General features: G+C 47.3%; 1 protein-coding gene across 3 annotated transcripts in view; it reads right to left on the bottom strand.

The window, feature by feature from the left end:
* The window catches only part of LOC142385642 (rho GTPase-activating protein 8-like), a 28,292-nt gene extending 16,858 nt beyond the window's left edge, over positions 1 to 11,434 (bottom strand). For 2 of the 3 annotated variants that reach the window (XR_012770218.1, XM_075472331.1), the window contains exons 1-8: positions 11,045 to 11,294; positions 4,332 to 4,472; positions 3,086 to 3,173; positions 2,878 to 3,009; positions 2,346 to 2,432; positions 2,164 to 2,262; positions 1,983 to 2,093; positions 1,830 to 1,903 (exon numbers count right to left, since the gene is read on the bottom strand). Coding sequence is in view for 2 of the 3 variants with exons in the window: in XM_075472331.1 (XP_075328446.1) it covers positions 1,830 to 1,903; positions 1,983 to 2,093; positions 2,164 to 2,262; positions 2,346 to 2,432; positions 2,878 to 3,009; positions 3,086 to 3,173; positions 4,332 to 4,472; positions 11,045 to 11,234 (922 nt within the window). In the remaining variant the exon portion in view is untranslated. Of the gene's footprint in view, positions 1 to 1,829; positions 1,904 to 1,982; positions 2,094 to 2,163; positions 2,263 to 2,345; positions 2,433 to 2,877; positions 3,010 to 3,085; positions 3,174 to 4,331; positions 4,473 to 11,044; positions 11,295 to 11,328 lie in introns of those variants that run through there. The other variant, XM_075472332.1, reaches the window with a different exon arrangement.
* Positions 11,435 to 12,393: the final 959 nt, after the last annotated feature.

Here is a 12,393-nt window from a genome sequence, read left to right as displayed (position 1 = left end):
TTTACAGATGTGTGCAGAGCGTGTTACAGATGTGTGCAGAGCGTTGCAGATGTGTGCGGAGCATTACAGATGTGTGCAGAGCGGTTACAGATGTGTGCAGAGCGGTTACAGATGTGTGCAGAGCGCGTTACAGATGTTTGCAGAGCGCGTTACAGATGTTTGCAGAGCGCGTTACAGATGTTTGCAGAGCGCGTTACAGATGTTTGCAGAGCGCGTTACAGATGTTTGTAGAGCGTGTTGCAGATGTTTGCAGAGCGCGTTACAGATGTTTGCAGAGCGCGTTACAGATGTTTGCAGAGCGCGTTACAGATGTTTGCAGAGCGCGTTACAGATGTTTGCAGAGCGTGTTGCAGATGTTTGCAGAGCGCGTTACAGATGTTTGCAGAGCGCGTTACAGATGTTTGCAGAGCGCGTTGCAGATGTGTGCAGAGCGCGTTGCAGATGTTTGCAGAGCGCGTTACAGATGTTTGCAGAGCGCGTTACAGATGTTTGCAGAGCGCGTTACAGATGTTTGTAGAGCGTGTTACAGATGTTTGCAGAGCGCGTTACAGATGTTTGCAGAGCGTTACAGATGTTTGCAGAGCGCGTTGCAGATGTTTGCAGAGCGCGTTACAGATGTTTGCAGAGCGCGTTACAGATGTTTGCAGAGCGCGTTACAGATGTTTGCAGAGCGCGTTACAGATGTTTGCAGAGCGCGTTGCAGATGTTTGCAGAGCGCGTTACAGATGTTTGCAGAGCGCGTTACAGATGTTTGCAGAGCGTGTTGCAGATGTTTGCAGAGCGCGTCACAGATGTTTGCAGAGCGTGTTGCAGATGTTTGCAGAGCGCGTTGCAGATGTTTGCAGAGCGCGTTACAGATGTTTGCAGAGCGCGTTACAGATGTTTGCAGAGCGTGTTGCAGATGTTTGCAGAGCGCGTTGCAGATGTTTGCAGAGCGCGTTACAGATGTTTGCAGAGCGTTACAGATGTTTGCAGATGATCAGACCACAGCCTGATCGATGTCTCACCAAGGCCTCGTCTAAATCTGACACCAACAGAATTAAAACGGAGTATTTTCCAGCTCCCTCTGCAGGCGTGTCCAGGTGCTGCTCCACACAGAAACACAGCTCTGTCCGTCTCATATTTCCTCCTCAGACTCGTCTCCAGCACGTCCTGAAGTGCAGGATCAGTTTTTCACATTGTAACTGCAGAAAACTCGCAGAGGAGCGTCTGCAGCCATGCTGCTTTATGCATCCTCCTTTTCAGAGTTTCAACATCTGTTTGACGTGTCATTTACAGCTGGTTCAGAGGAGGAAGATGAATCCCTGACAACACACATTCTGATTGGTTACTGTAGCCTATGGACACCGCATGAAGCTCCTATAGGCTCAGAAAGCTGTCTATCAGGCGGTGTTCGGATCATCTGTGAAAGATGAGGCTCAGCTGCTGCTGTGGATCATCAGGACACTTTCTAATGAGGACGATGTCCCAGACTTCCTGTTCTGGATGGAGCTGCTGTGATGGCTGTTCCAGAACCTGCTCGGATCAATCTCATCACGAGTCTCCGCCTCCCAACAGGATGTCACATGGTCAGCTGAGGAGGAACCAGCCGACGGCCCGTCTTCTTTGCTGCGATGCGTTCATCAGTCACAGATCAGCTGACATTCAATTTAAGATAAAAACCTGTCGACACCGAGTACAAACTGACATCTCATTGGTCAGCTCCAACAGGAAGTGCGAGTTTTGTGACCTCTGTAAAACTACAGGACCCATAATCCTCTGCTGTCAGTCAGATAAACTGATCCAGAATCAGCTGCTCCCAACATGTGGAGCATCTGGGGGGCGCTCACCTTTCTGCTTCAGGTAGGCGACGGTCTCAGACATGACGGGTGGGATGACGGCTCCTCTGTTCTTCTCTCTGATGCTGACAGGAAACAGGGTTATTGATCAGCAGGTGATCGGTCATCACCTCTAACGAGCGGCGAGACAGAGGCGACACTCACTACTGCAGACTGACGCCAAACTGCTGCGTGGGCAGGGGGGGGCGAGGCGGGGGCGTTTTCACCGGGGGAGGGGGTCCGCCCTTCTGTGCTGCTCGCAGCTTCTCGTCATGTCTGCAACACACAAACGCAGTGAGGAAGATGCGGCGGCAGCGGCGGCGGCGGCCAGAGGCGGAGCTGCTACCTGAGGACGTCTGCGGGGACGGAGAGCTGCTCGTAGTTCAGGTGGTCCCGCAGCTCCGCCAGGTAGTTCACGTACGTCAGCTTCTTCCCAAACTTGCGACTGAGAGGAAAAGAAAAACAGAAATGACGAAATGACGCAGAGCAGCTGGAGCGCCGCCTGCAGGGCGTCAGGCGGGTTTTTACCTGATCAGAGGTTTGAAGATGTTCCACACGATCCTGATGAAGTTCGTAGGATGAATCACGTACAGAGTCTTCAGATTTTTCTTGTACCTCGAATTCAAAGAGACGAAAGATAATCATCCATTGGTTTTATTGCATATTGTTTGATGATTAAAGGTGCTAAAATGCCTCAAACAGTGAGATTCTACTGAAAGCAGTGACGACTGGGCCATGTTTGCAGTGCTCAGACATTACAGCAGGAGCATCGTTCAGAGCTGAAACAGCTCACAGGAAGCTGAACGTTTCCTCACAATCACACTTTAAAGTTGTAGGATTTTCCACAACGTTAAGCTGAGAGGGCAGTGATGTCATGCATTTTGTTTAAACCATTTCAAATAAACCTCCACATGAACCATTTATACTCAAACCCAGTGCAGGAACAATTTCCTGTCTAACCTGCTTCCCGTCTAACCTACTTCCCGTCTAACCTACTTCCTGTCGAACCTACTTCCCGTCTAACCTACTTCCTGTCGAACCTACTTCCCGTCTAACCTACTTCCTGTCGAACTCGCTGTACGCTTCTCGCAGCCACTTCAGAGACGGCTTGTTGCTGCTCCTCAGGCCGTGGTGGAAGTAAACCAGGATGTAGTCCATCTCCACGTACTGGTCCAGCGTATACTTCAGGTACCTGCAGATGACAGCAAAGTGAGAGCCAGCCAGAGCGACAGCGACTTGGCCGACAGCAGGCGGGCTCTGTGACCTACTCCAGCAGGCGCCGGTGGTTCAGCTGGTGTGACGGAGGGAGGCGGCAGCTGCTGAAGACGATCAGCTTCCTGCCGTAGTTGTCATCCCCTGCAGACGAGACACGGTTTGTGATTAGAGAAGAGTGTGTGATGGAGGAAAGTCAGTAAAATCTGTTCCAGGTAATCATCTGGATTTCATCCGTCAGACTGAAGGTTTTTGGCTGATTTTAAAGAGGATTTTATCCTCAGCCTAAAGGACGACGTGACACGTTCTGGAAGCTTTCTGTTCAATTCATAGGAAGGATAGAACAACTGAAAATGTTCCCAAACACAATGGCAGCTGCCACCTGTGGGAGGAGGCACACCGCTGCTTCAAAGCGGGAGTGTAGATGTTCGATGATCTGAATAGTGGTGAGTGGTGTTTGGATGAAATTATGTCAGGCTGATTCACAGAACCCAGAGGAAGGATCAGCACAGACTGGGAAACACAGCGCTGTGCAGCCCGCACAGGTTGTGCTGAACACGCTCTAACTTAACGTTTTTATATCTGACACAGCTCATCTGTCTCATCTGACACCAGAGTCCACATCTTCTCAAATATCTCAACTTCAGCAGCACTGAGACATAGAGCTGGGAGTTAAAGTGGGAGGTTTGCTGTGTTTAAGACTTCCAGCATCATATCTCGTTCACTTTATCCCAAAGATCTGAGAAAAACGGATGTTTCCGTAGCAACAGTGGGCAGCCTGGCCTCCCAGGGCAGCTGGAGGCATGGGCATCCCAGCATGGCATCCTGCCAAGTCCCCTGTGGCCACGGCTGATTTACAGTGGCATTAAGCATCGTGGGGCTTCAAAGCCAAACATCAGCCGCTTCCTGTGCAGCGGCTGGGCCCACCAAGCAGCTGCAGCTCCGACAGAGGCCCAGAGACCACTTCATCTGACACCAGAGTCTCCTCTGCAGGTGATGGAGTCACAACAGGAAGGACGTAGTCACTCCATTTTTCCTGCAAATATACAGAAATGTGTGCATTGTTGCCTTTTAAAGACCTGATTTTCTCATTTAAAGCTACGAGCTCAGAGCACATTTTCCACCTTAAAGGAAGTAATAAAGTGGGAGCGTTTCAGGCTGACAGCTGGAAGTTTTGACCCCTTTCAGCAGCGATGTTGGTGTTTCAGCTGCTGGGTGGATGATGGAAATATGAATCATTTTTAGTGACTTTAACAGACTTGATTGAGATAATTATCTGCAAACGAACAGCTGAACACTGACCTGAAACCTGGATGATGCCGTGTCGAGCCACATCATAATAAGGATGAGCCGGATCAGGACCAGCAGGGCTGCTGGGACGAAGGGATGGAGCGTCCCCGCTCTGCTCCTCCTTATCCTCCTCCTCTTCCTCCCTCTGCAGTTCTGCAGCTCAGAATCAAACATTAGCTTTAACCAACACACAGCTCAGACTCAAACATTAGCTTTAACCAACACACAGCTCAGACTCAAACATTAGCTTTAACCAACACACAGTTCAGACTCAAACATTAGCTTTAACCAACACACAGCTCAGACTCAAACATTAGCTTTAACCAACACACAGCTCAGAATCAAACATTAGCTTTAACCAACACACAGCTCAGAATCAAACATTAGCTTTAACCAACACACAGCTCAGACTCAAACATTAGCTTTAACCAACACACAGCTCAGACTCAAACATTAGCTTTAACCAACACACAGCTCAGACTCAAACATTAGCTTTAACCAACACATAGCTCAGACTCAAACATTAACTTTAACCAACACACAGCTCAGAATCAAACATTAGCTTTAACCAACACACAGCTCAGAATCAAACATTAGCTTTAACCAACACACAGTTCAGACTCAAACATTAGCTTTAACCAACACACAGCTCAGACTCAAACATTAACTTTAACCAACACATAGTTCAGACTCAAACATTAGCTTTAACCAACACACAGCTCAGAATCAAACATTAGCATTAACTCTTTCGGTGCCATTGACGTCTATAGACGTCAATTTAAAAAAAAACGCTGACTGCCAAAGACGTCTGTAGACGTCAATTGCGTTTTTTAACGGAGCGGGCTGGGGGACAATCTAGCGGAGTTTGTCACTAAATCTTAGGCTTGTAAACACTAAACAGAGAATATACTGGCAAAATTACCCACAAGGTGGCAGCAGTGCCACTTTGCACAAAAAAAGAAAAAGCGTGTTTTCTCCATTTTTTGGGTCAAACAGCTGTTTTTGGTGAAACCAACCTATGTTCTACTGTCTATTACTAAAGGACTGAAAATGGTAGAAACAAACTTTTTTTCCTGATGAAAGAAGAGAGTCTACTCTTTCGTTTGGTAATTTCGGTGTGTACATAGTCATAAGACACACTTTTCTGTGGGTCTTGGAAAAATCAGTCAAAATACTGTAAAACACTTGGCAGTATGGGTGTCTCTTCACTGAAAATGGCTGGCAGCCAATGAGTTAACCAACACACAGTTCAGACTCAAACATTAGCTTTAACCAACACACAGCTCAGACTCAAACATTAGCTTTAACCAACACACAGTTCAGACTCAAACATTAGCTTTAACCAACACACAGCTCAGACTCAAACATTAGCTTTAACCAACACACAGCTCAGACTCAAACATTAGCTTTAACCAACACACAGCTCAGACTCAAACATTAGCTTTAACCAACACACAGTTCAGACTCAAACATTAGCTTTAACCAACACACAGCTCAGACTCAAACATTAGCTTTAACCAACACACAGTTCAGACTCAAACGTTAGCTTTAACCAACACACAGTTCAGACTCAAACATTAGCTTTAACCAACACACAGCTCAGACTCAAACATTAGCTTTAACCAACACACAGTTCAGACTCAAACATTAACTTTAGCCCAACACACAGCTCAGACTCAAACATTAGCTTTAACCAACACACAGCTCAGACTCAAACATTAGCTTTAACCAACACACAGTTCAGACTCAAACGTTAGCTTTAACCAACACACAGTTCAGACTCAAACATTAGCTTTAACCAACACACAGCTCAGAATCAAACATTAGCTTTAACCAACACACAGCTCAGACTCAAACATTAGCTTTAACCAACACACAGCTCAGACTCAAACATTAGCTTTAACCAACACATAGTTCAGACTCAAACATTAACTTTAGCCCAACACACAGCTCAGACTCAAACATTAGCTTTAACCAACACACAGTTCAGACTCAAACATTAGCTTTAACCAACACACAGCTCAGACTCAAACATTAGCTTTAACCAACACACAGTTCAGACTCAAACATTAGCTTTAACCAACACACAGCTCAGACTCAAACATTAGCTTTAACCAACACACAGCTCAGACTCAAACATTAGCTTTAACCAACACACAGCTCAGACTCAAACATTAGCTTTAACCAACACACAGTTCAGACTCAAACATTAGCTTTAACCAACACACAGCTCAGACTCAAACATTAGCTTTAACCAACACACAGCTCAGACTCAAACATTAGCTTTAACCAACACACAGTTCAGACTCAAACATTAGCTTTAACCAACACACAGCTCAGACTCAAACATTAGCTTTAACCAACACACAGCTCAGACTCAAACATTAGCTTTAACCAACACACAGCTCAGACTCAAACATTAGCTTTAACCAACACATAGTTCAGACTCAAACATTAACTTTAGCCCAACACACAGCTCAGACTCAAACATTAGCTTTAACCAACACATAGTTCAGACTCAAACATTAACTTTAGCCCAACACACAGCTCAGACTCAAACATTAGCTTTAACCAACACATAGTTCAGACTCAAACATTAACTTTAGCCCAACACACAGCTCAGACTCAAACATTAGCTTTAACCAACACATAGTTCAGACTCAAACATTAACTTTAGCCCAACACACAGCTCAGAGTTTACACTGTTGGTGGAGTCACAGCATGTCGGATTCTGCTGTGGTACGTGACCCAAATCAGCTCATTAAATTAAATTACACCCAGATACAAACAGTAATGACTGGATTTATAAGATAAATGAACTCGGTGTAAGTTGCTTTCTAAATGATTTCCTTATCTTTTCCTAAAAATAACCCAAATCATCAGAGAGAGGAAACTGGGCTCAGAGGGAAGTTTGTTGTAAACAGTGCAATAACAGAGAGGAACTGAGTGGACAAAGGTTTGGTTCAGCCCGGAGAGGAAGACCTCAGATGTGAGCCTTCATCCTGTTCTCCTGTTGCTGGGCAGATTAGGATCAACTGCCAGTGCAAAGATGAGACGTTCCCTGGCAGGAAGTTACCGTGCTTTTGATGACTTTTTTTTGGATGGATTTTGCAGCCAACTTCCTGGAAAGCCTTTCTTCCAAGGCTGCATTCAATGGTAACTGGGAACTTTGTGATAAAAAAAAAAAAAAGTTGTCTTTTTGCCTCAGTTTCTCACAGAGTTAATGAGATCTCGTACTGAATACACACACAAGCTCTCTTTGGTCATTTCTGATCCAACAGACAGAAAACAGCTCCTCTGGAACAAAGCAGCTGAATTACAACCGAGTGTCTGAGCCCAATGAAGGAAAAACCGAGGTAATTTTCCTCATTTTCCCCCAAATTACATCAAGTCAGACTGAAGAATCCAGTGAACACGTGACAAATAAGCTGAACATTTCAGGACTGAATCAGTGACGGTGTGAAGCAGAGGCCCGACACCCGTCCATATGTCATCAACATATTACCACTGAAAATAAATAAAGAAAAAGATCCAATAAAATCCGTTTTTCAGCTTCAGCCGTTTTTCTTTAACTCAGAGTTCATCAACGTGAGCTCAGCATGAAATGGGAACATTAAAGAGAAAAATATCTTTCTTTTTAAACCAGCATGTGAAATGATTACGATCGGGTCATTTTGGAATAATTATAAACGGCTTCACACGAGAAGAACATCAAACCTGGGATCATTTTCTAGATGTTTCGCTGTAAATGACCAGAAAGCCTCCAGGAGGGGGGGACGCAGCCTGCTGCCACAGAGAAGGGTCAGGGGCTACAGCTGGTGGGGTCCTATCAAATAATACAGAACCCAGGGTCCCGACCCAGAGTCCCCACCCAGAGTCCCGATCCAGGGTCCCCACCCAGGGTCCCGACCCAGAGTCCCCACCCAGGGTCCCCACCCAGAGTCCCCACCCAGAGTCCCGTCCCAGAGTCCCCACCCAGAGTCCCGACCCAGGGTCCCCACCCAGAGTCCCCACCCAGGGTCCCCACCCAGAGTCCCGACCCAGAGTCCCCACCCAGAGTCCCCACCCAGGGTCCCCACCCAGAGTCCCGATCCAGAGTCCCGACCCAGAGTCCCCACCCAGAGTCCCCACCCAGGGTCCCCACCCAGGGTCCCCACCCAGAGTCCCCACCCAGGGTCCCCACCCAGGGTCCCCACCCAGAGTCCCGACCCAGAGTCCCCACCCAGAGTCCCCACCCAGAGTCCCCACCCAGAGTCCCCACCCAGGGTCCCCACCCAGAGTCCCGATCCAGAGTCCCGACCCAGAGTCCCCACCCAGGGTCCCCACCCAGGGTCCCCACCCAGAGTCCCGTCCCAGAGTCCCCACCCAGAGTCCCGACCCAGGGTCCCCACCCAGGGTCCCCACCCAGAGTCCTGACCCAGAGTCCCGTCCCAGGGTCCCCACCCAGAGTCCCCACCCAGAGTCCTGACCCAGAGTCCCCACCCAGAGTCCCCACCCAGAGTCCCCACCCAGAGTCCCCACCCAGAGTCCCGATCAGCCTCATTTCTTCCAGACTTTCCTGGAACCTTTAAAGTAAATGTACTTTATTTATAAAGCCCTTTACAAACAATCCTAATGATGTACCAAAGTGCTTTACTGCAGGTAATAAATAAAGAGAAGAATAAGTAAAAACAAATAAAAACAATAAAAGAACAGTACTACTGGGTATTAGGATAAAAGTCTTATTTGCGACAGATCTGGTGTTGATGAGAGCCATGCGAACAAAACGCCGATCTGACTGTTGGGAGGCCCGGTTAATGGGTCGGAGATCCTCCAGTGTGCGGCCCCATCTGCGGACCTCACGGGCCGGCGGCAGGGAGATGGGCACCCGGCCTCGGTACGACCGGCAGCAGCCATCGGTAGGAGTAAACCACGGAGCCTCGGATGTCGTAGCCGGCGCAATCATTGGAGAGACTCGACAGCAGATGGCGAGCGTGGTTCGTGGAGGGCGAAGCCAGGTGGGCGAAGCCAGGTGGGCTTTCAGCCGGCATATTACTCACCTCTCTTTCCACGTCTTCTGCGACCGCTGTTGCGTGGCAACCGACCAGGTAGATGCCATAGGTAAGAGGGTACAGACGCCAAAACAGGTGGCGGTGGCTTTGTCTGATCGTTGTCCTGAATCGATACTATGTCCACAGAATCTCGGATTTTCAAGAGACTCAGGCGATCATACACCAGTAGTGATGAAAACGATAAAAACATGACAAAACACAAAAAAAGGTAGCAGAGGTAGACGGCCAGCCACTCACAATGGCGCCATATTCTAGAACTCAAAGTGTCCTGATCTGCAGTTCTGCAGCTTCCTGAAGCTCTTTCAGAGTTTCTCTTTGGACATTTTCTGCTTCTTCCCTCATCTTCAGCCCAGTCCTTGTACCTGAGCATCTTCAGAGGAATGTGTTTTTTCTTTGTTAAGCCACTTAACTCTGAACCATTCAGGCAGGAAAAAGGCTCCTAACTCAAGGGATGAACCAGTGTTGTGTCCAACTTAGCAAAGAAGCCGTTTTAAACTGGATCTTTAGGCACTTTGTTCCCAGCAGCCTGTCACAGAGACACATCATTTGTTCCCATTTCTTTAGCTGCATGTGTGAAAAACAGCAAAGATAACACAGTCTGACAGACAGAAAACAGGATTTCTGCAGCAACAAGGTGATTCCCAAAGAGCTGTTAGCTGAAAACTTGGCATATCTCAGCATGGTGTGCAGTGTGTCCTTAAAACATTTGAGGAAACTGGACAAGTGGAGGACAGAAGAAGAAGTGTCAGGCCTAAAGAACTATCTCCAGCAGATGAACAGGATCTGAAAGTGATGTCCTTAAGAAAGGAAAAAATCCAGCAAAGACCTGACACAGGAGCTGAGAGATGCATCTGGACCTTCAGCTGATCCATCTGCTGTTGGCCCAAGCCTCATCAGAAATGGGCTCCATGGAAGGGTGGCTGTCAAGAAGCCGTTCTTAAGGAAGGGAAACAGGGAGAAAAGGCTGAGCTGTGCCAAAGGACACAAGAAGTGGGCTGAAAATCAGTGGCAGCAGGTCTGATGGAGGGATGAATCCTCCCCAGAGCCCGGAGCTCAACATTACTGAAGCAGTGTGGGATCATGTTGGCAGAGAACGCAACAAAAGGCAGCCCACATCCAAAGAAGAGCTTTGGGATGTCCTTCAAGAAGCCTGGAGAACTATTCCTGAAGACTCCTTAAAGAGAGGACAGAAAGCTCGTCTGAGAGGGTTCAGGCTGTGCTGGAGGAGAAAGGAGCTCAGAGCAGAGATTCACTTTAAAGCTGCTCAGAACTGAACTAACTCTGCTTCTGCCTCAGATTCTGGGTTTATGTTCATGTTGGAACATGTTTCAGTGAATCTCTGCAGCTGCTTCCTGTTTTATATCAAATATAAATAAATTATGTCTGCATGGCTCTTCAGTATAAAAACACATCTGCAGAAATGTGATCAGCTCCATTCCAACAGGTCTCTGTCCTCCCTCTCTCCTCCGTCTGTCCTCTCTGTCCTCTCTGTCCTCCCTCTGTCCTCTCTGTCCTCCCTCTGTCCTCTCTGTCCTCCCTCTATCCTCTCTCTATATTTATTATATAGCATTAGGTCCATTAATCTGTCTCTCTGCAGCGTGTTGGGACGTACGTCACCCTCAGGAAAGAATGAGGAAGCTCTGGAGGTAAACCAGGTAAACCAGGTAAACTCACCTATCTCTGCCAGCTGCTCCAGGTCCGAGGCGGCGGTCATCGCTGATGGACCAACACAAACACAGAAAACCGATGAATGAGCGACTCTGAGGCTGAATAAAGCTGAATAAAGCTGAATAAAGCTGAACAAAGCCGGCAGCAGGTCCAGCAGGTCCGGCATTCCCAACCAGCAGCACCTGCGCCGCCTCATTAACACCTGAAGCTCGCGGGAACCGGACGCACGCGCCCACGTCACACACAGCTCCACCTGTGCAGGTGAGGGGCCGTGACACCGTCACACTCACCTGAAGCTAACGTGGATAAAAAGCCACTTTCTGCGGGCACGAAGTTGCTCCGAACTTCCTCGAAACAAACGTCGGCTGCCTGGCGCTCTGCGCATGCTCAGACCCACAGGTTTCCAACATGAAACCATGTATGGAAAGCCTTTCAGGTCAAAATTACAAAAACAAAACACCAAACAAAAAAATGATGGCTATGAATTAAGCACCAAAATCAGACCAAGCAGCAGGTTTCAGGTGCAAAACTTTAGTCACATGTAAAATGATCAGCATCTGCTCTGCTCATTCAAACAAAGAAGTGGTTCACTGACTTGTTCATACCTGCTCAGGTATTTGTGTGCATGTGAGTTTTCTCCTTCCTTTAGTTTGAAATAAAGTAAGAATAATACAGAAATAACAAGCAGAACACGAGTTTCCCTGCGGAAGTGGACTGTTCCTGCAGCGTAATATTAACATATTTAATTTCTAACGCTGTTAATCATATTTATATCATATTCATAATTCATAATAATATTTCCCACTTTGGTTGTTCTGAATGTGCTACAGAAATAAACTTACATTTAATCACCAGGAGGAACTCTTTGCGATCAGAACCTTTATGCAGGTTCGTTAATCGACACGAAGCTTTTAAACTCATCATCTGTTTTGTGGATTAAATACAGACTGAACAGTGAGGCCCAGCTCTATCTTCAGTTTAATCATCCTGCTGTGTGACATTCACACCTGATTCATCTGAACCGTCCCTCAGATGTTCACTTTATTTCAAATGATCCCACACTGCCAGCCTGATAAAACGACCCAGTTTATCGGGTCAATGAGGGGAAAAGGTTCTGGAGTTCATACGTGAACTCTGCGGTCACTCTGACGCCTTCGTTCAGGTCGTTGGTGAGTAGCTGAGCGTTCACCTGTCCTGTCTACAGGGAGGGAAGGAGAGAACAGCACAGAATGTGACGCCAGAAGCTAAAAAATGTCCATTCTGGAGGAAGTTTCCAGGGACAAACACCTGTTGTTGTATGAGGACGACAGAAGAAAGCAGCAATAAAAGTTACAGGATCAGACTGGATCACCTCT

This window comes from Odontesthes bonariensis, chromosome 8, assembly GCF_027942865.1.
Source record: "Odontesthes bonariensis isolate fOdoBon6 chromosome 8, fOdoBon6.hap1, whole genome shotgun sequence".
Lineage (NCBI taxonomy): Eukaryota > Metazoa > Chordata > Actinopteri > Atheriniformes > Atherinopsidae > Odontesthes > Odontesthes bonariensis.
Note: the sequence above shows the minus strand (reverse complement) of the source record. Positions and strands in the feature narration are given on the sequence as shown.